Source organism: Amia ocellicauda, chromosome 23, assembly GCF_036373705.1.
Source record: "Amia ocellicauda isolate fAmiCal2 chromosome 23, fAmiCal2.hap1, whole genome shotgun sequence".
Classification (NCBI taxonomy): domain Eukaryota; kingdom Metazoa; phylum Chordata; class Actinopteri; order Amiiformes; family Amiidae; genus Amia; species Amia ocellicauda.
This window is the reverse complement of record NC_089872.1, coordinates 15,032,165-15,057,152: the sequence shown is the minus strand read 5'-3', so window position 1 is coordinate 15,057,152 and position 24,988 is coordinate 15,032,165. Positions and strand designations below refer to the sequence as shown.

Below are 24,988 nucleotides of genomic sequence, written 5' to 3'. Positions count from 1 at the left end.
ACCACATATACATCCTCTGAAATATGCACCATTAGGTCTTTCCCTTTCATCCATCCAAATTGACGTACAGCAGGCACAGGGGCAAGACAGACTAAGCTCCCGCTGACAGCACGGCAGGTTCACAGACAACTGGTGAGCCACAGTGGGATCCGTTGAATAGCAAGCCGAGGAAATCCAGGCCAAGTGCAAACCTACCCATCAACAGCCGCACTATTCCAATTCTGCAGCAACCCGTGGGGAATAGAGTTCGCAGTTGGTTAATGACATACAGTAGCAAAGATTCACACCAGCTATCTCTAGATTATAGGGCCCAATTAAGTTCTTACAATGAAGGCCATTGTACATCGAGGCCATCCTGTGTGGTTGAGCCACACAGGAGTCAAGCTATTTTTGCATTAATTAGTTTTCATCATGAAAAAATACAACACCTTCACAATTGCCCTATTCCATCGAAAGGTTTAAATATGTGTGGAAGTACAGTGGAGCTGCATAACTTTGTTTCTGTTGCTGTTTGTGAAAGGTTAAATGGAGGTGTCTCTATTTCAGGGGCCTCGGGGACCCCCAGGCCTACCTGGACCTGCAGGAAACCCTGGGAATGATGTAAGAAATTTACTGGAATTCATATGCTAAATTAAAAGTGGCGAAATTTCATTTAAATTAAAACAAATGTAAAATGTAATGACATATGGTCACAGACATGTAGACAGCAGCATGACTTTAATACAGAAGGAATGTTTCCTTGAATTGAAGGTGAAACGCATGACAGATTAAACTTCTTCTGAAGAAGATCAATGGCAGTCTGTTGACTATGCCATTGTGCTTTATACAGTGAGGGAAAAAAGTATTTGATCCCCTGCTGATTTTGTATGTTTGCCCACTGCCAAAGAAATGATCAGTCTATAATTTTAATGGTAGGTGTATTTTAACAGTGAGAGACAGAATAACAACAAATAAATCCAGAAAAACGCATTTCAAAAAAGTTATAAATTGATTTGCATGTTAATGAGGGAAATAAGTATTTGATCCCCTATCAATCAGCAAGATTTCTGGCTCCCAGGTGTCTTTTATACAGGTAACGAGCTGAGATTAGGAGCACTCTCTTAAAGGGAGTGCTCTTAATCTCAGCTCGTTACCTGTATAAAAGACACCTGTCCACAGAAGCAATCAATCAATCAGATTCCAAACTCTCCACCATGGCCAAGACCAAAGAGCTGTCCAAGGATGTCAGGGACAAGATTGTAGACCTACACAAGGCTGGAATTGGCTACAAGACCATCGCCAAGCAGCTTGTTGAGAAGGTGATAACAGCTGGTGCGATTATTCGCAAATGTAAGAAACACAAAATAACTGTCAGTCTCCCTCGGTCTGGGGCTCCATGCAAGTTCTCACCTCGTGGAGTTTCAATGATCATGAGAACGGTGAGGAATCAGCCCAGAACTACACAGGAGGATCTTGTTAATGATCTCAAGGCAGCTGGGACCATAGTCACCAAGAAAACAATTGGTAACACACTACGCCGTGAAGGACTGAAATTCTGCAGCGCCTGCAAGGTCCCCCTGCTCAAGAAAGCACATGTACAGGCCCGTCTGAAGTTTGCCAATGAACATCTGAATGATTCAGAGGAGAACTGGGTGAAAGTGTTGTGGTCTGATGAGACCAAAATCGAGCTCTTTGGCATCAACTCAACTCACCGTGTTTGGAGGAGGAGGAATGACCCCAAGAACACCATCCCCACTGTCATGGAGGTGGAAACATTATGCTTTGGGGGTGTTTTTCTGCTAAGGGGACAGGACAACTGCACCGCATCAAAGGGACGATGGACAGGGCCATGTACCATCAAATCTTGGGTGAGAACCTCCTTCCCTCAGCCAGGGCATTGAAAATGGGTCGTGGATGGGTATTCCAGCATGACAATGACCCAAAACACACAGCCAAGGCAACAAAGGAGTGGCTCAAGAAGAAGCACATTAAGGTCCTGGAGTGGCCTAGCCAGTCTCCAGACCTTAATCCCGTAGAAAATCTGTGGAGGGAGCTGAAGGTTCGAGTTGCCAAATGTCAGCCTCGAAACCTTCATGACTTGGAGAGGATCTGCAAAGAGGAGTGGGACAAAATCCCTCCTGAGATGTGTGCAAACCTGGTGGCCAACTACAAGAAACGTCTGACCTCTGTGATTGCCAACAAGGGTTTTGCCACCAAGTACTAAGTCGAAGGGGTCAAATACTTATTTCCCTCATTAACATGCAAATCAATTTATAACTTTTTTGAAATGCGTTTTTTTTCTGGATTGTTTTGTTGTTATTCTGTCTCTCACTGTTAAAATACACCTACCATTAAAATTATAGACTGATCATTTCTTTGTCAGTGGGCAAACGTACAAAATCAGCAGGGGATCAAATACTTTTTTCCCTCACTGTATACTCTGCAGTGTGACTCTGCTCTCATAAGCCTTTCTCTGTGTTTTTGATGAAAGGGGACTCCAGGTAGGGATGGGATGCCAGGACCACCGGGAACTCCAGGAGAACCAGTAAGTGTTCCTAATAATAAAGGCAAGACCTGAAATGTACAGCATTTGTACTACTGATTACAATCCAAAAGCAAATCGCCATAAAGCATCAAAAGCACAATCAAGTCCAGCAAGTTTTGAGTGAAACACTGCTTCCATTTTTCATCAGCACACAACACAGCAGCATGTACTCGTTCCATTCTTTAAGATCGGTCTGGTCTGATATACAACGAATTACTAAACCACAAAGCATTGTATGTTTGAAACGACATGTTGGGGAGTATTCATAATACACTGCACTCCACACCTCAGGGGGTTTTGCAGGGTCTCCTGGGGTCAAATGAAATAACAGCTTCTCTGTCTTTCAGACGGCGCTGCCAATAGTTCGGGACATGGGTGCTATATTAAAGGTACTGCCTGATTTGATTTTCTTATTGTTCATTGTTCTTCTCAGACAAGAATTTGTGCTGTTTGGAAATCTGTTTGATTAAACTGGTCTCGGATATTGTTTTCAGAATGGTCGGAATGAAGATAACCATCACATAAAGTTGTTGTTGTTGGTGGTGGTGGTGGTTTTTCCTCATCATAATCTATCATATATATTGTGATGCTATGTGGGAAACACTGAGGGGCCTTGTGATTCCTGGTGGTCCAAGGCAGTTTTGGGTGGTCTCATTCACAACATCACAATATCAAGACCACCAATAGCAGTAATCTATTATGAGCTCTTCTATTATATAAGGACAGTATTTATGTTAATTGGTAAACTTGGTAGTATTTCAGTGCTGAAATGGAGAATGTAGTCAAAGCTGCACTAAAACTAACAAACGGTGGCTATGTACTGTAGTGAATGTTGAGTACTTTGGGAAAGCACAAAGACATGGCAGCCTGTTGAAAGACAGTTGTGTAAGTTGTGTAGTCCAATTAAAAGGGGAGGTTTAATGATGGGAGTGAGATTTTGTTCAATTTGGGAGATCAAAGTGTTAATGAAAGATTTAATTAGAGCTCATGCTGAGAAAAGAGAAGGTTTTTTTGTTTCTTTGTTTTGACAACCTCCTTGGAGATTAAGACCTACTCAAGAAGCCTAAGAATACTGTTTGCCTCCATGCTATGGCTAATTAGGGTCTACAACACACGTCATTTTATCAGCTAGATAAATGTGACTGCAGGTGAAGAAATAGGTTACTAAGTGCTCTTTGTTTGCATCTCAAGGAAGTTATTAGCGTCGCTGTGTTTTGTGGGCTCAATGAAATTAGATTAAATGGCATTGCCAATGCAAAAGTTGCATTTCCATTTTATTGAAAGCAAACGCAGCCCTCTCAGAGAAAGAGCCGCAGTGCCCCCTGCAGAACTCTGTCTGTAACCGTGTGGTGATCACCCGAGCAGCTTGGAGTTGTCATCGCACCACGTCAAGGAGATTAGCATCTGAAGTGTTAGAGTGTTATGATACAGTTTCTCCTATTAAAACAAACACACACACACACATAAATTCCAGTATCCTCCGAAACAATATGTGTGTGTGTTATGGCAGATATTCATTCCATTGTAATCCTCTTCAACTCCCTACCTCTCCCTCAGTCTGCTCTAACAGTCGTTTTTCTTCAACCTTACGTTCTTTGTGTTGTTTGCCAAGTGTCTAATTTTTCCTGCAGTGACAGAGTTATTCTCTCTCCAACTCTTTCTCGCCAGCCGGCTTTGTTGTACTTTCTGCAGTATTTTTTCCTTGCATTCTTTTCTTCCAGTGATTACAAATCTGATAAACAGAGTTAACTTACTAACTTAATATATCTTACCAGTAGCATATATGTGCATAAGTCTTACAATTAGTTAAGAACATTTATCTAATTTATCATCAGTGTTGATACTGACCATGATTTATTTTTAACTACACATATATTTCAAGTGATCTATTCTTAGCTGTAAAATAAAACATTTTTTTTCTACTGCTTGCATATTTTTGCATGACTTTCACATAAATATTCATATTATAGACTCAAATTATTAACAAATATCCAACAATAGCCAACATTTGTCATTGCTCTAAATCTAAAAGGGTCAGAAACAAAACCTCCCACAATTCTGGAAGTTATTTTAATTGCATAAAAACTTTGGAATGATCAGAGAATAGAGCTAAGAGCACCATTTTTAGTCTATCCCTTTTCATTGCACATCAGTTTTCAACCATTTGCTGAAATTGGTACCTTCAAAGAAAAATCATACAGAAAAAGCCCCAAAATCTGTAAAGGGCATTCAATGGCACTCATTCCACAGTGTTCTAATTGGCTGCCATTTTGAAGCAAATGTCACTGCATCAACCCAACCCTGACAGTCCGCATGGAGATGTTAAATCTGTATATGTATGTATGCATATTATACTAAAACTGTAATGATACAATTTCCAAACCAAATCTTTCTCTTGAATGCATTTTTTCTCTGGAATATATATATATATATCAAAGGAAGAGTCTGCACATGTGTTGGTTTGTTTAAATGTACATTTTACATTTCCTGTGCTGGTCCAATCAGAATGCCTGCAGTGTGTGCCAGATCAGAGTGCCAGGACTGCCCGGCCAGAAGGGGGAGAAGGGGGTGCACGGTGCGACAGGAATGGAAGGGATGGAGGGTCTGAAGGTAAGAATCAGAATTATAACTATTGTGTCTTTCATTTTGGTAAGGACCGATGCTACTGAAAAGCATCTCTGTGGACTCTTAACGTCACTATAAGCTCTCTGAACCTGAAAGTAGTGTAGTAAAAAAAAAACGAAAGAGAAGATAAATGCCAGCACAGTTGTACAGAGCGATACCCTGGAGACAGAGCATAAATGTGAGTGAAAATGTTTTAAAAAGAGACTGCATGCATAACTCTTAATTGCACTCCATAAAAATCAACATATATTTTTATATAAACCATTTTAAAGGGGTCCGGTAAACACTAACATTACAGTTATTAATGTGGCAATTAGAATACATAGATACAGTTGTAGGGAGTAGAATTATGTTTTAACTGATGCTGAAATGAACCTGGTGATGCCTGTTCTTTGCACAGGGAGAACCAGGCCTTCGAGGGCCACCGGGGAACCCTGGCAGAGAAGGCCCCAAGGTAGGAGATGCCAACTCATATAATATCACCACAGAGACGCCTAGTGCTGCACAAAACAAACCCCAAATCACTTTACCAACCCAGGCCAGCAATCCTGCCTGTGTCAAATTCAAGGTCTGGGAAGACAGCCTGTTGTCTTAATTATTGATACATATTCGAATGTTTTTCTGCAAAATGAGCCTAAAGACTATATTCAGATAATAGACCAATTATACATTTTATGATCTCTTTTCATTTCCATGCTTACAAATCTGAAGCTGCTGGGTTTCTAAAATTGTTGATTAACATGTTTGACTGTTTTCTAGGGAGTGAAAGGAGAACGAGGTTTTCCCGGCCCCTCTGGAGAGAAAGGAGACGATGTATGTGTGTGTGAAACACACATGTGCTTTTATGATGTTCTCTAACGTCTTTTTAAATTAATGTTAACATTGTATGTGTAGGTTGAAAAAAAAAAATCACCGGTTTTATCACCGGTGTTATTGAGAGGGAATGAGTTGTTAAAATAGTTTGCCTACTAAAATAAAGTATAAATTGCTAATAGGTAAAATTCAGAAATCACACAAGCAAAAGACTTTCTGAGATTAATTGAAGCATTTCCAATGAGAATGCCATCAAAACTACAATGTCTGTGTCCTTCCTGTTGTTCCAGGGCTCCCCAGGCGTCCCAGGATTCCCGGGACCCTCTGGCCGCACTGGATCTCCGGTAAGAGCTGCGTCGCCCGTTTGCTTTACAGTTCCTCTCTTCTCAAACAAATGACCCCAGTATTAATGGATTCTTCTTTTCCAGGGTATAATGGGGAGACCTGGTCCCATCGGCCATCCTGGACTAAAGGGTGAAAGAGTGAGTGGATTCATCCAATTCATATTCAGATTCTTTTCAGTTTGTGTGTGTGTGTTAATTACACAGTTGGAAGAAAGACCCAGGTAACAAGTGGGATAATTTTCTCTTTCAGGGCAGCGAAGGACCACCTGGCAGACCAGGGCTTCCCGGACCCCCCGTAAGTTACCTGGATTGTCTTGCTGATGCTCACTTAATGATTGGGCTATTAGTCCTTTCTAATTTGCCAAAGACAAGCTGACCTCTATATCTGTAGAATAGTGCCTATAAGTGTTCCTCGTGCTTACTTTAAAAGCCGCTACAGAAAGATTTGATTGTGGATTTTGGGTTCTCTAAGCTCTTTATTATACTCTTCCTTCAGGTACTGTAACCAGTCTGCAGGTATTCGAATGGCATCTGAAATAATACAGTCGCATAGCAATCTTGGCACGAATGACTGACCTCATGGTTCCAGATATGGACCTCGATTGCTTCTCTACCCTTACATTACTTTTATTTCCCTCTTTGTTGTACCTTTCATCAAAGGCAGAAAAACAACATGAGATTCAATGCCTTTTAGCTATATATCTTCGACACAAAAGTGCTTACAACAGCAGTAAATTTACTGGTCCACTGATGTGAAATAAAAAGGGCCTTTTTGCCCTTTCACTTGAAATCAATGTCTTCTACTTAATTAAATAGGACACGTGTGATCTTCTCTTTAGCCGTACGATCATTGGCACTGTCTGTTGCAGTGAAATGCCTGTACAATAGTGGGATGATTTATTTTTTCGGTTTATCACCAAACTGAGCTATTGATCTGCCTCATGTCATGTAGGAAATCTTTGATCAAAGCACCCCTGTAATATGTTTATGGATTTCCGTGTCTTTTTTTTTTTTTTTTGTCGCCACTCCACAAAAAAGAAAAAGCCGCAACGTATTTTACACTGTAGTTGTCTGATGTATTTCAGAAGTCAGACTCATTCGATGTGATGGTTTTATTTTCAGGGTATTCCATATGTGGAGGGCAATGGCATGAGCAGTCTGTACAAGCTGCAGGTAAAGTACCCTCTTTTTGCTGCAATAGGCTGTGATTTGGGTCATTACATTGCTGCTGCTGTTGTACAATGACTCATCATGCTGTATTTCACAGGGAGGCGCAGGCGGTACTGGTTATCCGGGCCCACCAGGAGCTCCTGTAAGTAAGGCTTAATATTGGCAAACTGTTGCGATGTATTTGGGGATCGACTCTCAACAAATATGACATTTGACACTGTAGTGGTTTTAGATGTTGCTGATGTTCAAATAATTTGTGAATTGAATTAAATGATGACAATCGAAGCACACACACATTAATTAGTCATGCTTTGCTTAATTTCCAGGGCCAAAAAGGTGATCATGGTATAGCGGTAAGTCATTTATTTATTTTGTTTTTACTTTCTTTGTTTTTAAAGTGAATTTTAGTGAATGTTTTCAAGGACATTTTAAATGTTTCTCAGTCTTGTTGCACACCAAGAGACCTGCAGTCTCTTAGTTTAAATTCCCAAACCCAATATTAATTCCCAGACACTTTAAAATTATCCTACATGAAGCTTTGTTTGGTGTTGCATTCAGAGTGCGTATCTACATTTGATTTGTTTAAACAGAATTTGACATCTGGTGCTAAAATAAGCAAACGAGCCAAAACAATCTGTTCTGACTTGAATTCTCCACCCTTACAATATATTTTTTTCTCAACACAGTTATTAATTTGACACTTGAATAACCACCACAATAGCCACTTTGGAATTCTCCGATCAATTTTGCATGTGATAGATTCTGTTCAATTTCCATATCATTTTAATAATACAAATCTGAATGTATTTTTTTCAGCTGATACTGCTTAGTTTCTGTCACTGCTTCTGGGCTGACAGAGAGTAAAATGAGAGGTCGGAGTGGCTTTTAAAGTATTCTGCCATTAGCGATTAATCTTTTTATGGTGTTCTCTCACTCTGTGTGTTAAAGATTTTATGACTGAATGTTTTAAATTATGACTAAAGGTTGTGTTTATGGTAGGGGGAGCCAGGTCCCATGGGTTTGCCAGGACTGGAAGGACTGCCAGGTTCGAAGGTAAGAACCCCCCAAAAACACATGGCAGAAACAAATATGATTATGGAAAATCGACTATTCTGTTTTTATAGCAGTGTTTATATCATTTTTTTTATTGATATTAAAACCTTCAGATTGTGACTTTGAAATCCCTCTATTTCAGGGAGACCCAGGTGTACCAGGTCTCCCAGGTGATCCTGGCACACCAGTAAGTGTAGAAATTAAACCTCCACCCTCTCCATTGCTAGCCTACAAATAATTAGGATAATTGCAAACAGAAGTTAACCCCATTTTAAATCCCCTCTGTTCGACAGGGAAAGAACGGAGCTCCAGGTACCCCCGGACTCCCAGGAGATCCCGTAAGTCTCCATTTACCCTGTCAGTCCTAGTTTATCATCGGGCCCTCCGGTGTCAGAAGACTCACGGTATGTTTTGTTTACTCCGAAAGGGGGAGAGAGGACCTGTGGGAGAAACTGGATTTCCTGGGCCGGAGGGACCTCCCGGTACTCCAGTAAGGAAGGAACTGTCTTTTCATAGTACACAGTGTGTGTTCCCAGAATCTCCCTAAATAGGACAGACGAAAATACATTATTCTGTATGTTTGGTAGCACGGCACATATAGGCTATATAGAGCTCTGGAAATAATTAAGAGACCACTTAACATTGATTTCTGAACTTGGAGTGGTCTCTTAATTTTTTCCAGAGCTGTATATGTATATGTATGCATTTAATGTCTAATCTACAGTAATGTTAGGCTGATAATTCAATTTTTAAATGTATATTGTGTTTATTCTGATAGGGAAGGCCAGGGAAGGATGGGATTCCAGGATATGAGGTAAGACTCTATTTTCAGCACTGGATTGCAACTGAGAAATGCTTGGCTAAGAACAAAGGAACATATGCCCGACTGAGAGATCATACATCGTGCTTTGTGTCTCTTTGCGATACAACACACATACAATCTCGATTATCTCACACAATAGTCCTATTCCGATCAAATGTGGACTGTGTTTATTATCCGCGGCAGACATTTCCACATTGATCTGAATAAAGACCTCTGGGATTTCATATAGATATTCTACTGCTTCACTAACAAAGGTGAACTAATTGACAGATCGATCTGCAATTTTCTAATCAATGAGATAATTAGGCTCCCAATCATACTAAAAACACCTGCGAAAATCCTATCTAGGGAGCAAAACACTTAACGTAATGCATTCATATATATCTGGTACATTTTTGTTTGCTTGCTTGTTTTTTCTCTTTCGGTACTAGTTTCCTCCTTGTGATAGCATCTGACAGTTCAGATGGAAGCTAATTGTGACAACATTATTGTTCGCTGCCTTGCCAAAAAGACAAGGCAGCCTGGCAAGGTCATTTTGTGCTGATTGGCACAGGAGCCAGTAGAACTCAACAAGTAGCACAGTGTGAAGCAGATGCAGAATTGCAGAAATGAAAAAATCAACAACTATGAAATTCTATCATATTAAGTCTTAGTCACTCTATAAAAATCATCACAGATGTGCAGCTCCTATAAACATGAATAGTATACACTTTGTCTGTGTCTGTCCCCTATCTAATTAATCAAATACAGAGTACTTTATGTAAGTACCTCAATTAATTCCATTCATTGCTTATTCAGAATGCCTCGTCGTAAACAGGATGCCTTTTTATCGTCTATATTTTAGCTTGTTTTGAAATCTTGTATTTTAACACGTATAACAAAAAATTGGTGTCACAACAGTGCCATCTAGCAGTCAGTTATATTAGCGTAAAATGTGGTGTGGCAGACTTACATTTATATATGTAAAAGAAAAATCCTGGGGCTGCATGATTTAGCTCCTCAACTTACATGTGGAAAGAATACTAAAAATCCATGCAGTATGAAGTCAGAGGCAGAATAAATGATGCATTTGCCTCATTGATACAGAATGGGAGTCTTGTGTTTGTGAAGATGAAGTTTAATTACTAGAGGCGATGAGGACACAGTCAGGTGTCAGTCTGCATGTGGTGAATATGGAGCTGCAGTCCAGGGGAAGGGGAAGCTGTCATTTATCTGATTGGTGTCTCTGTCCTAAAATGGCCTTCAGGGGGGAGAAAAAGTGAAATTGATTTAATTTCAGCCGTTTGGAAAACTTTTTTTTTTGTCTTTCATTGGCCTATTTTGAGTCAGTTCTTCAAATCAATAAAGGAGTTTTCCCAAGGCGTGGGGGAAGGTGAGCCAAGCCGACCGCAAGGCCAAGCTTCAATTGCATTTTTATTTTTTGAATACAGCAATTAAAATACAAGCTTCAGGCACCACTGGAAACATGCATGTGGAGATGTTCAAACTTCCTTTAAGTGGTCTCAGACAGGGTGGGAGAAGATGGACAGCTGGCAGGTGACTTCAGGTGCTCAGTGTGACCCAGGGTCACTTTAATACCACAGATCTAATGATTCCCTGGAGATCTGTGGGAAGGGCTATATATACAATTTCTGTTGAAAGAAAAACAATAAAAACACATCATTGACTTTATAAAGGAGATCATTTGTAATGTCATACATATATAAAGAATGTTTTCAGAGCTATCTTCTTGTACGTAAGTTTACAGTCTCCTCCTTATCGTCTTACAGGGAGCCACTGGTCGTCCAGGAGACAGAGGCTCAAAAGGAGAACGTGTAAGACCCCTTTAATACAACTCATAGTATTCACAACCTCTTAAAACAAAATATTATTACAAAATCTTTTCTAATTATTATTATTAATGATGATATTAATGAAGCCCTAGACATACTGACTTACAGTTTACAGTGTTAATAATAATGAACTGTAGATACACTGTGCCGTTGTTAAACAGCAGGTTCATTTTCATCACACAGGGAGATCCAGGGATTCCCGGAGAGCGAGGTGTTCAAGGGGAAAGAGGGAGAACAGGTGACAAAGGGGACACAGGACCTCGAGGGCCACTCGGGCCACCAGGACATAGAGGAGATCCCGGCCCTCCAGGACCTCTCGGGTCACCAGGTCCTCCAGGTCTTCTGGTATGATGGAAACAGCATACATTTTTCATAGTTTAAAGCACAGAAAAAAGAACATGATTATTAATGACAGCACAATAATAAATAAATAAATAAATAAATAAATAAGCAAGGACATCTGGGTCCTAGATTGAAATCCCACTTGTTTTTCTTCTTTGCAAAGTTTTGTTTTGGTTTTCAACGTGATAGTGTTGCTTCTGAGATTTCACCAAAGCCATGAAAATGAATATCTAATTATCTCTGTCAGGCAATAAAAACCAAATGCAACTAAAATGATTTGGGAATAGTTTCTGGGAAGATGTATCTGCATAAAGAATTTAAAATCTGGAAATTCGTCATTGACCCTCAAACTTTGAATTGAAAAACAAAATGTTTTGGAGGCATTATGTTTAAATGCATTTAGAGAGAATAACCAAATACTAATATTTACTGTAATGTGGGTCATACAGAATAGCCTTCAGAACAAATATTCATATCAATATGAAATCTGTGCTACTATTTAAAACTAGTCCCTATGAGGATGATTAATTATAATAAGGGGTGAATGTATTTAGTTTTAATATGACAATTTGTTGTTTCTATTACAGTCTGGTGGGAGAATGATTACCTGTATTTCACTCATTTCATTCAGTTTATAGTATTTTTATAGCTCCTCGTGAAGCTCATTTTGGTCAAGGAAGTGCTAGTACTATGAGCTTCCTCTACATGATCGCATTGTAAAATACGCCTTATTTTTGATCAAATCTGTTTTAGAAATGTACGTTGTACCTTCAAGCTATGAAAATGAAGGATATAAACATAAAAAGAGAATAAGACATGAGAGAGAATTTTCAAAACAGCCTTTCATGGCAGATTTTGAAAACTGTTCGCGGAGTACTTATGGGTGTAATGCATCATTAGCATTGTACTGTTTATTTTTTAGCCCATTAAAATGAATGTATACCAACGTGAGTATAAAATGAACACATTTCAGTGCTGTGCATTGATGTTGCTTTCCCTTTCTAGAGTGATGTGGATTCATTAGAGGAAATAAAAAGATTTATCCGTGAAGAAGTCTTACGGGTCTTTGAAGGTATGTTCTATTATTTTGAATAGCTTTATTGTCTCTTAAAGACCTCTCAGCACCAGTTCTGCTCAGTTCTCACGATGCATGTCTATTTTGCTTTGCTTTGCAGAGAGGTTATCTGGCTACGCTCCACAGATGAAGACCCCTGCGGCAATCCTGGCAGCTCAGAGCAGGCCTGGGCCCCCCGGACCCCCTGGCAAAGATGGCTCACCTGGACCCCCTGGGGAACCTGGGCCACCAGGATCACAAGGTAGGAGACCACATGCTGACAATCCAATCACCTGAAAACAATGTCTGCTGCTCTAGTAGTGCTTCTTCACCATTCAATTGGAAGAAAATCAGCTTGGCTTGGAATGAAACATGTACATGATACCCAAATAAGTCTTGTGGCAGTTTTATTATCCTCATACATTTTAACAATCTCTCAAGCAGGGCCCTTCTTTGCAACTGTTACCCTCAACAGCATGGGCCAGGGGCAGAGTTTGCCATACTGCATAATTGAGCATAATGAGTTATATGATTTAAGTCCATAAGGAACGTGTTTGTCAGCTGACACATTATAAAGGTTCAAGCTGAAAAAAAACAGACCCAATGGAAAAGAAGCACAGAAAGTTTGAGCTAAAGAGGTTCAAGGAAAGATGCTTTTCAGTTATTGGGGATTGGTGGGATTGGTGGGAGGGGAAACTTTTGTAAGGGGACCTGAGCAAAGCTCCAGTAAGATTAATGAAAGTAGACTCCTCTTTCATTGTAAGGATTTACAGTTATTGTATTTTGCTAGCTGAATATATCGGTTTGATCTGAGACCCGAACAGGATGCGGAACGCACACCAAGAACACATTGCCGAGCCACAGTGGCTCAGGAGAAATATGAAGACAAATGAAGAATTGGCTGAGAAAAAGAGAATCTAATATCAGTGTGGACAGACTTGAGAACCAAGACTGCAATATCTCACTTTGTGGGATAAGCTTCCAAGAAACAAAGGAAAATGTTATTTTGAGCATAGCCAAGAAGAGGCGGATTAATTTATCAAACTCGGCTGGCTTCCTGACTGTTAGTACAACCTCCTACATCAATAATGATTTGCTGTTAAGATTTTTTGCTTCCTTTGGAATTAAAAAAGCACTTGCATACATGTGAGGATTACCAAGCAGTCCAGCAAGATCCTTCACTTGGGAAACTTTTGGACTGTACGGAGCATTACATGGATTTTGTGCCTGCAAACATTGAACATTTTGACCTTAGTGCCAATAAATACCTCTGTCTTAAGAACGTTTACATAAAACATAAACACTTTGCTCTTTGCTCCAACTAGACTAGATCTACCTCATTATATGAAAGGAAAATAGACAACAATTGCTGCTAACCTTTGTTTTTCACACTGAATACTGAATATGTATGTTTTTGTATAATTGTACATACTTACTATTGCCCGTTCAATTGTCATTTTCAGTTCTATATTTTTTCTAGTTTCTATACGAGATATAATGTCATGTGTATTTATTATGGTACAAGTAACTGAACTTGTATGAGTTCAGGTGAATTGAATAAATATTTTGAAGAGTTCTGTCATCTGATAAGTGAGAAATTGTCCATGAACGTAATTGTATCTCAGGGTCAGAGATGGTTTGGTTTGAAATCTTTTCATTCTGATTTTGAATGTAAGAAAAGTGATTCATTCATACATTGATCTACTTAATTGGAGCTGATCATCAGTCTACGCCGAATTATTACAAACCACAAATGAAATCCATTAAACGAATATTCTAAATTTAAAGCTTTGGCAGTAACTCGTGGTGTCTCCTGAGCTCCGCACCCCCCCCCCCACACACACCTCCACCATTAGTATTCAGTTCACAAACACATTCTTGGGCCATTAATCAATTGAATTGCAAACTAGACTACATAATATGCTATTGTACCATTTTTTTAAGTGAAGCCGAGATCTTTCTTGCTGAGGTTCTTTGCTTGTTGTGTATTTCAGAGTACAAAACCCCAGCATATAGGATTTACACTGATAACTGTATCTCTTCCTATCTTTATTTTAAAGGATATAATTCATATTGACTTACTCACTTTCTACATACTTTCTGCCCTAATCTTTTCACTTAACACACTAATTTAAACATTTGACTGTATTACAAGTTAAGGTCTGGCTATTATTAGTTATTAATTATCATAATTGTCCATAAATACACTATACATCTAATAGGTTTCATGTTGATAAATTGTGTTGAAGTTTATGAGGAAGCTAGAGTGAAAAATAATAAAGACAATTATTTTTATAGCCTCTTTTTGATATTTTAGCTGTGTTTTTCTGTTTGCAGTGGTGCTTTTCATCTGAACTTTGAGGTATGAGGAAAATAAGTGTTACTGTATTAAAATGAAAGTTTAACATTACATCTATAAGTTTACATTGCATTATAATTGGGTCCAGCCCATGCTATGTATACTGCTATTTTTGTATTCTGAATAGCAGAGGTAGCCAAGCGGTTCAACGAAGCTTTGTATTTGCATTTTGTTGGAATTACTAAACACTTTTTTCCTTTTCTATTTTCAGTCTTTCTTAAACAAGTCTTAAAGTGCTGGGCTGTTTTGTCTTATGATCCCCCAGTGCAGCTCCATATATCAATGTCGGCAAATATCAGAAAGTTCACGTTAGTCTTTTGAGCAGTTTGGTTTTCAGAGTTAGACCCTAAGGAGACACTTGATTATAGCACTTTTTTTTGCTATCTTAAATATGGTTTGTGTGTCTTGTTTCTGCTTTTATGTTTGTGCAAATTGAAGCAAAACTATATATATTCTCTTTTACAGTTTAACGTGCATTTATTGTGCTTGCTTTGATCCCTGTCATTGTGTGTGTTTGGTGTGCTATTGCTTTTGACTGAATAGGGCAGCTTGCTTATGTCAGTGTCAGCTGTGTCCTTTCTGCTCTGCTGCGTCTTGTAGACAATTTCTGGGTATGCTTCTGTTGGCAAACACTAAAACCAAGTAATGTACAAGTGGTCTGACTTTAGGGGAGGCATCCAATCGTCCTTGTCGAAGCCTTTTTTAGAGGGGTTTTATGATATGCAAGGAAGTTTCACATCTTAAATGGTGCTGGGCTGATGTAATACAGATCAACATATTTAAAAAAAATGGCACAAAGCTCAGATCTTCGTTTGGTTGTTTCATATACAATTTGACTGTTACATCTTTATTTTTAATCATCTAAACATGTTTTTTTTTTTCTTTTTGGCTATTGTTTTACTGGTGTTTCCTCCCCATGAATGCGAGATAAAGTAAATATTTTGTGTTTGGGGTAATGTATTTCACACTGTGGTGTTTGTCATTTGTACACCAGAATCTTATATCTCTGTTTTCTTTTCTTTGGCATCTTGCTCAACCTTGGCTGGTTGTTCATAGTAGAGTATTATTAAGCATCTTGTGCACGAATGTGTTTCCAAAACACAATGTCTTTTGTCGAAGAGTTTGAAAGTAATGTATTACAATGAAAGTAAATGCTTCCATAACAAACTGTACTCCTGTTGGTAATGTGATGAAAAAACTTTAGACAACATATCAAACCAGTAAAGGAATCAAATTCATTAACAATTAAGGTTCCTTTTGAAATTATCGCTTTTCACATGTATCCAAAATCGTATGAAAAGACTGGAGAAATTAAGTGACAGATGTATAATTTATATTCACTTGACTGGAGAGTATTAACTTAAATATATGGGCAATTTTTTATATGCTTTCAAATGATTCCTAAACTAACTCTGGATGTCCATGCTATTTCTGCAGTTTAACAAAGCAAAATTCATTAAGGTTTGTCATGTTGTCCTGCATTGTGCGAGTCTTATTGAAGAGCTCAGCGTTCAGTTTTCCACTCAGCACTCTCTCTTCTTGCAGGGTATCGTGGTCAGAAAGGAGAGAGAGGTCAACCAGGCATTGGGCTGGACGGAGCACCTGGTCCAACAGGGCCACCAGGTAAGCGAGTCGATTTGTGCCAACTAAACAAATGTAAGTAATGATTCATGTTTATAATTTAACCTTAAAGAAACAAGGTAAAACACCTAATGACTCATAATAAAACTAATGAGCATTGACTCTTTCAAACAGATAATCGATATTACAAAGATACAAAGCTGACACAAGCACTTTTGGCTTGCTGCTGTTGATTTATCTGCCAAAATGGAAGACCTTTTTATTTTATTTTTAAGTTTTGTTTCGCTTTGTTTTGTCAGCTTAATTGCAGATAGGTGTGATGGATTGTACGCATAATTGATTGCCCTACATAAAAAAAGGAACCTAGCAAAAGTGTTACTCAAAACAAGATGCAAATAATTACAATTTGTTTTCTGAAGATATAAGGGTGTCTGCCAATAAATACATACATACATAATAACTAGATGTCCCAGGATCAAAGATAAATGACACCGCACCATCTTGATTTCCTGATATCGGTTTGAGTCTTACACCACCACCACTGTCTGTTTCTCTAGGTGTGCCTGGAATTGGCATTGCCGGACCTCCAGGGTTACCAGGCCCAACAGGCCCACAAGGTCCCCAAGGGCCTCATGGGAAATGTGACCCAAGCGCCTGTCACCATCCCATATCCAGCGCACGGAGGAATGGATAGGAGCTTCACACACCTCTCTCTGAGATATTTACCAGCTTTGCTTTAATGAGGGAGGTGTTACTACCTGTAGACCCTTTTACCAAGGTCTTCTTTATGATTTAATTTATGTATCATTGGAACTGGGGTCAAAATGTTTTTACTTAAGTTAAAAGGTTATTATATTCTTATAGAAGTTTTCTTTTTGAACCTTTTTTTTCCCAGAAGGCATTCCATGCATGAGTGAGTATGTTATCTCTGAAGTCGAAAAATGTAATGTTTTATTTCTGAAGTAATTTAGTTGTTAGTCGGTAATCTTTCATTCATAATGCCTTGATTTTTAATCAACCTGTTGTGCCAGTCTGCCTCATCTTTTTTTTTCTTGTTTATCAAAGAGAAAAATTATACATAAGCTAAGAAATACAAAGCAATTACAGTTTTCTTTTGTACTCTGTACACGATTTACAGTTGCATAATTGGATGTGAAGAGTACATTACTGAAGGCTAGGTCTACAAAAAGTTTAGTTCTTCTTTTTTTATCAATATATTTGTGTTTTTGTTGTTGTCTTACAGGAGGGGAGATAGATTGTAATGCCTTAATTAGGTGGCTCTGAAGCTTTTCAATCTAAAGAAGCATGAGAAGTTTCTAGTGTACATATTTTTCGTATCATTGTGAGAATAGTAATACTGAAGTCATTGAGGACTGGAGAGCTGGACAGATGGGCTGCAACCCCAATCGCACAACTTCTCTCTACACCCTTCAACAAGTGTACACTCCGCGTGACGGTGTGCTGAATTTGCAGAGTATACTCCGGTGAGCGAGGGCGTAGGGTGCAGTTAGGAGCTAAAAGCGTTAAATTGGACACACTTCTTAAGATGTACCATAGTACATCCACCCCGTAAGGGAACATAACGAGGGAGCAGGTGTGTGATTTGGGATGCAGCCATGATTTTATGAATTGCATTACATTAACTGCAGGTCAGAAGTATTGCATGAAAAAGGAAAAAAATACTGTTGTCATTTATATATGTCATAAGCATTAAGGATATCTGTTTTACAGCCATTCATACTGACTATGTTTTTCATTGGCAGTGCAGACATGAATTATGTTCAGATGTTGCTCTTATTATGTTGCACAAGTTAATCACATTTTATACTTTACAACACAGAACATTAATGATTGTTTGTAAAAGGACTGTACATACTACTGTCTATATTGGTGCTATATGTATATTTTGATCTTTCCCATGGTTAAAGATGGTTAAACTATCAGATTATTTTTCAGTTTAGCTAATTTACTTGAATTGTCTTGTAATTTTAAAACACACATTTTGAAGGTGGCATTTTTATTTTCTTACACAAACTCCAAAGGGTACATTTATAAACATTTTTACATAATACTTATATTACATTTTACTACTTTATTTTGTGACCAGATGATACAGTATCTGCTTGCTAGTCTTAAGGTTCATTCTTTTACAGGGTATCACATTTTTTTATTCAATCACCTTTTTAATTTAACTCGAATCAGACTAGAAATAACTGTAGAAAATGTTTTTTTTTCTGATCTTTACAATCTTACCCCAATGACTCATTCAGTAATTTAACAGACAGTCTTTCAGATGAATAAGCAAATGCTTAGAAGCAATCTGGATGTAAACCAGTTTGATGCAGCTGTTAACAGAAGCCTTTAGAAGGAAATGTCATTTTAAATTCTAAATTAGTCTGCAATACCTAATGCTGTTTAAAATATTTGGAAAGCCATAGGCCAAGCACTGCGAGTACATTGAATATTTAATCTTAAGAAATTCTACAGAAAAAATAATAAGTCTTACATTTGTTCTGTCTGGATTTAAATCTGAAGGTCAATGTTATTATAACTGATTGACATTTGTGATGTTCCAAATTTTGGTGGAATTTAATTCCAGCATGATAATTTTTTTGTGTTTGGAGTGACACTTTTATTATTGTCATGATTCTCCTTCGTACATTTCCTTGGAGTTTAGCTGTATACATAAAGTACTGAGTTTAAAAGTTTAGTTCATACAAAGTAAGTTTTACTTCAATTGGTACAGTACACAATCAATTGTCATCGAGTATTTAAAGAATATACTCTATAGATTTTAGTTTAGTGACATCGGGTTTGGATGAGAACCGCACTGTTAAACTATAATCTCAGCGCCACTTAGAAATTCTGAGTGATTTGTCATAAACTTCAGCTTCCAGAAATATACCATGATGTGATCCGTACTGATTTTAAGAAAGATCTGCAGATATAGATTTGTTTTCAATCCAAATAATTTTCATGCATCAGTTTGTTTCTTGCATGATCTGCTCAAAAATGTCATATATATATATATATATATATTTGTTTGTTTATTTATTTGACTGAACCCTTAATCCAAGGGATTTAATTTTATAATTTACGGGTCAGTTGCAAAAAAACTAACTAAAAACAAACATAAATAAATAAGGATTTCCAATCATTTGGGACATTTTATTTTAATTTATGTACTTTTTTTTTTTTTTTTTTTGGTGTAATGTGTGATCCAGAAACAGAACTTTAACTACAGTTGTGGGGTGAAATGTAATGTAATGAATGGATTGTTTTTGTTTGTTATTGATTTTGATTACTTAAATATAGCTCTGGAAAAAATTAAGAGAAGTTCAGAAATCAATGTTAAGTGGTCTCTTAATTTTTTCCAGAGCTGTATATATATATATATATATATATATATATATATAAAACAATATGGTGACTGTGGAAACTGACCACTCCACAAGTCACCTCATCTGTGTGTGTATGAAGCAGGCCTCTGCCAAGCCAATAAGAGGGGAAAGCGTTTTTCCACTTCCCATTTTTACATCACCTCCTCTGATGTCATACAGGAAAACCAATACATAAACAGATGGGGCCCTCTTGTGGTCTGCTGTAATCATAATCCTTTCATGCATGTATATGTAATCTGGGAAGATTTTCAGTTGCAATCTTTATTTATGCTTTGCCACTATTGAATTGAACAGTGGTACGATCAATCCCATTATATTGCATAGATATTTTATGTTAAGTTATGGGAATCATTCATTTAAATGTTCCTTTTGCATGCAACCACAGGAACAAAGCTTTCTTAAAATCGTACAATCTTGAATGGTTGCCTTTATTGATAGATGGTGTCAGAATCAGTGTTGGCAAACAGCTGTCTGACCGTGGCCATCTGGTTCTGCAGTCTAGGTTATAATTTGTTTCCACGATTTTCATGGTATGTGTGCATTCTGTACAGACATATGACTGAATAAGCCAAGGCTTTTTGCTAATGCTCCATGTTTAGTTCAAGTTTTTGTATACTTTATATGCTGTGTTTCTATGAGATGTGTAAAGCTTTAGAAACAGGGTTTAAAAAAGATTTTGAAAGTAGAATAGTATCAGATTCATAGTGGTCTGCAAATGTAAGTAGCTCTGAATCAAGAAAATGGTTGAGATGTTCCTTAACATCTGCCCTGTAGACCCTGTGTACATGGTTTAAATTATGTGTGTGGCATCTTACTTAAATACTGTTCCTAGGTTTATGTAGCTACTATTCCAGTTTACAGAATATGTAAACTGATTGTGATTCATTATTTGAGAAAATTAAAAAAGTCTGTTTGTTGATCACAGTTGTATCGCATAAGCATTTTCATCTTGGATAAACCGCTTAGTTCTTCAAGCTGTAGCTCATTATATTTTCATTATATTTTTTTGTTTGAAAGGTAATTGCTACACTGGGATGTGCTTTTGAAACTAGGACATTCTGAGTCACCTTAATTGAACCACAATATGTGCGCTTATTTTCGATTATTCATTTTCTCCTGTTGACCTTGTAGCTATATGCCACATAATGAATGATTTGATAACAGTTACTCTAAATAACAACATATAAGAAAACATCATATACAATATTCATTGCATATACATTTACAGTATAGGGTACTGCACATTGAGACATTAATTACAAAAAACATTCAATTTGATTAATCTTACAGGTGATGTCATTTCCACTGTATTTATTCAAATATATAAACTACAGCTGTAATATACTGAGAAATTACCTTAATTGGGATGTGTGTTTTCTATTGTACAATGCATATGTTTTCTTCATGCAAGTATATGAAATATATTTTCATTCTGAGCCATACCTCACAAAATACGTGTTTCTTACTGTACATTTTAAAGATTTTTGTTTTGTCATTTAAAAATGGATTTCATTTTGCTCACTTCAGCCATTTTATGGATTAGTTGGGCGCAAATGAGCATTTTAATATTTTATCAGTCTTTGAAAGTCACCATTTAGTAAATGGCTTTTTGAGGACAAATGGAGTGCTTTCCAAGTTGCCTGAAAGCTTCCCTTGCATCTCCCTGCACACTTTTTTGCTTTCTGGAAACTTCTGTATGTCGATGCTGTTGAGACGGTTACTCCATAAACCACGTGAAGGGCTTGTCATAGTGCCACGCTACAAGAGTAGTGTGTTAACTGTGCTTAAACACTGTGCTTAGACATCAGTGCGCCAAATATACTGCTGCTGCCTGCTCAGTTTCTTCTCTGAAAGACATGGTGGATTTTTGTTCATTTCTCTGTCTTAATAGACACTTTGTGATAACGTCAGGACAGATGTAAAGCCCGTGAATTTGTATTATGTACTTCGTTTCTTTATGCCAATGTATAAAAATTGGGTGTTTCTTTTTGTGTTGTTCACATACAGTTTTTATTAGTCCTGTTTGCTCAGTCTGCATATTAATGAGGAAATGGCAGGGTTAAAAAAAAAAAAAACACAACGCCACTCTCACAATGTCAGCTTGCAGTCTTGCAGGGGGTATACTGTGCCTTCAAGGCTCCTGTGTGTCTGCAGCCTGTCACCGCTGCTGAAGAATCTCCATCCACAAGCACTTTCATCTCCTCGCTGTTTGAAGAAAGGTGTTACGACAGCAGCCTCTAGTACCCCACAGCCTGCCTGAATACAAAGCGACTTCAAAGTGACTGCGTAGGACTTTAATGGTTAAAATGTAACCAGGCTGTGAGCGATGAAATTTTAAAAATTACAGATTTAGCATTTGAAGTAACACACTGTGATGTGTTACTCTATCGTCGTCAGAACCTTGCTATTTGCTCCTCGGCTTGGTGAACAGAAAAGTGCATTTTTGATCTACCTCAATGGAGGGTTTGTTTATTTTAATGGTATTACTGATTACAAATATGTGATAACATTTCCCTTGTGTAGCTTCACGATTACCAGGGCAGGTGATTTACACTGGGATTGTCGGACCCTACATGAAGTCGACTTAAAACCTGGGGTAATTGTTAAACTATGTGACCGAGAGGTTCACGTGAAGAGTGTGCAACTGTATTTAAATTCAGTTTTTATTTATTTAACTGTTTTCATGACATGTATTATTTTTTTATACCCATGATTGACTTTGTGTCCTTGGATATCTTTCATGTTCTAATAAAACTGCAGAAAATGTGTTATGGAGTATTCTGGCCTCTGATGAATGAAGGACTGGCAATATTTAAGTCAGCGAGACAAGGTTAAGCTTGTTTAAAGTGAACATGACTAATGATATGTTTCGATCTAGCCAATATGTCAGTGTTTGCCCTCTTAATGTAATATAATCTAACAGATTTTAAGACTCTTTTACTAACAATATCCAGTTTAAGTATACTTGCAAGCCACAATATCAATAAACATTACCTTAAAAAGATACAAAATAATCTACAGCTCATAGGAGAAATCTGTAAAACAAAATGGAAGGTACCCAATTGCACTGCTACCTACCTTTATTAGAATTGCACCATTCATACAAAGACATGCAAGACTTTATTAAAATTTGTATTTATTGTTTCTGCTTTTGTACAACCTTAGATGTCACCTTAGACCTTCATATAATAAATAATATCATCATAAAACTTACTTCTGGATATTTCCTAAACATGACCAATAAAAGTGGCTTACTGCCTTCTCATTGTGCTGTCACCACACAGAAGGAACATATCTGAGGAGTCGCTGAGTGAAGAACTGGCAAAAAAAAACAAATCACTCATCCTTATGAAAGTAATTTCACATGAAATATAATTGCATGAATATCCAGAAATCACACATTTACAGAGATTTACAGTATGCATTGTATTCAGTGTAGCCTGTTTTTGGATTCTTTTACATGGGCAGTCATTTCTGTACAAAATGCTAAGGCTGTTCAGTCTTGTTATGGTTGACGTTCATCTTTAGTTAACAATATAGTACATACACGCGACAAAATGAAATGCACTTTGTCTAGAAAGAATTCAGGTTGCTTCTAGGGAATTTTATTTTACAGTACACACAGAAGGCAAAAGCTACAGCTGAGGTAAGACATTATTCCTTCGTTGATGTTTCACTAATAACTGGGTGCATCTTAATATTCATTGTCCACTGGAATACTGGAATGAGGGGCCTTTCTTGGTATTGGCATTATAATTATAAGGCACATTTAGAAGGGAAGAAACGTTGCAGGTAGAAAAAAAAATAATGTATTGAGCACCATTGCATTAAAAAAAAGGGTCTGTCTCTTTATAAAGTCTGCTTCGGAGACTTCTCCATTTGTCTTTCAGTTCTCCTGGACCTACTGCAGATGTGCAGTTACTGATGACTCATAGGACCAGCTCAAGGTCCTTTCATGTTGGAGTCCTTCACAGACAGTGGTGAGGCGATGGCTTGCAAGTTGCATGCTGATGGGTCACAATAGCCATTCGGGCCAGCGGGGCCAGGAGGACCAGGAACGCCAGGTTGTCCAGGTAAGCCAGGTGGGCCTCTCTCTCCATCACGCCCGTCGCGACCATAACCAGGTCTGCCGGGCTCACCTGCAGTGGGAACACGGTCATTTAGCCACCTGGATACACACCACTACGGAGACTGACAAGCAAGACACTTTCTTCAAGGTGAAAACTCATTGGTAGTTTCTGCAGATCTACTCATACAAACATGTCTTTAGCGAAATGTATAAGTGACACTGTTGAGACATGTTGTGGTTATTTATTTCTCTTTGTTTTTGTTTTGTTTGATGATGACCTCATCTTAGATGCAGGTAACTGGGAATTAAACTGACCGTAAACACCCAAAGTTAATCTCTGAATTTGACAAGCAGACATTTAACCATTAAGCAACTACAGCTGGTATGGAGATCTTTTCTTTTTCAAAATAATTGATGTAAATGGATTGCCAATGAAAGGAGATGAAAAGCATATGGTACTTAAAATAAAGTCCTCTAAAATATGCACAGAAGCTTGAAATAAAAAGTATAAATGCATAAACCGGGGTCATGGATGGTCAATGATTTTGTTAATGCATGCAGCAGACATCTTATTTCTGTGCTTCAGCAGCAGCAGCAACAAAGAGCTTATTAGAGCTACAGAGCAATAACATTAAATCTCAAGCTACAATTAAAGGCTAGTCATTAAGTTTAATTGGGAAGACATGTTGATTCTGAACATGTTAAATGAAGGTACGTAGCCAACTTCACTACTTGAAGCCCCGAATCTTGCAGATTGTGTATAATTATCTGTCTATTAACACCTGGGAGAAATTAGTTTGACCTAGTTATCAAAATAATGAATTCATAAAGCACTTCACTTGTGAGGTGAAAATTAAAGCTTCAAGACACCGCAGTCCTCATAGAATACAGATCCCGAAGATGGATGAATAATATATATTTTTTAATGATAATGAGAGACTTCAAAATTAGTTCTTCTCCCCCTTCACAGGTTTTTCCCCCCATAAAAAGCCCATTTG

General features: G+C 37.8%; 2 protein-coding genes across 3 annotated transcripts in view; one reads left to right on the top strand and one right to left on the bottom strand.

Moving 5' to 3' along the window:
• LOC136718899 (collagen alpha-1(XIX) chain) overlaps positions 1–22,692 on the top strand; it is an 88,933-nt gene extending 66,241 nt beyond the window's left edge. The window contains exons 34-56 of one of the 2 annotated variants that reach the window (XM_066696692.1): positions 547–600; positions 2,471–2,524; positions 2,872–2,913; positions 5,030–5,134; positions 5,550–5,603; positions 5,909–5,962; positions 6,253–6,306; positions 6,391–6,444; positions 6,557–6,601; positions 7,429–7,479; positions 7,574–7,618; positions 7,803–7,829; positions 8,476–8,529; positions 8,672–8,716; positions 8,823–8,867; positions 8,957–9,019; positions 9,308–9,343; positions 11,122–11,166; positions 11,368–11,529; positions 12,532–12,598; positions 12,702–12,842; positions 16,485–16,562; positions 17,078–22,692. In XM_066696692.1, the coding sequence (XP_066552789.1) occupies positions 547–600; positions 2,471–2,524; positions 2,872–2,913; positions 5,030–5,134; positions 5,550–5,603; positions 5,909–5,962; positions 6,253–6,306; positions 6,391–6,444; positions 6,557–6,601; positions 7,429–7,479; positions 7,574–7,618; positions 7,803–7,829; positions 8,476–8,529; positions 8,672–8,716; positions 8,823–8,867; positions 8,957–9,019; positions 9,308–9,343; positions 11,122–11,166; positions 11,368–11,529; positions 12,532–12,598; positions 12,702–12,842; positions 16,485–16,562; positions 17,078–17,214 (1,512 nt within the window). In that variant the 3' untranslated portion in view covers positions 17,215–22,692. Of the gene's footprint in view, positions 1–546; positions 601–2,470; positions 2,525–2,871; positions 2,914–5,029; positions 5,135–5,549; positions 5,604–5,908; positions 5,963–6,252; positions 6,307–6,390; positions 6,445–6,556; positions 6,602–7,428; positions 7,480–7,573; positions 7,619–7,802; positions 7,830–8,475; positions 8,530–8,671; positions 8,717–8,822; positions 8,868–8,956; positions 9,020–9,307; positions 9,344–11,121; positions 11,167–11,367; positions 11,530–12,531; positions 12,599–12,701; positions 12,843–13,370; positions 14,333–16,484; positions 16,563–17,077 lie in introns of those variants that run through there. The other variant, XM_066696693.1, reaches the window with a different exon arrangement.
• Positions 22,693–23,040: 348 nt separating this feature from the next.
• Positions 23,041–24,988, bottom strand: part of col9a1b (collagen, type IX, alpha 1b) — a 28,440-nt gene continuing 26,492 nt past the window's right edge. The window contains exon 38 of the mRNA XM_066696694.1: positions 23,041–24,060. Within this exon, the coding sequence (XP_066552791.1) occupies positions 23,864–24,060 (197 nt within the window). The 3' untranslated portion in view covers positions 23,041–23,863. The remainder of the gene's footprint in view (positions 24,061–24,988) is intronic.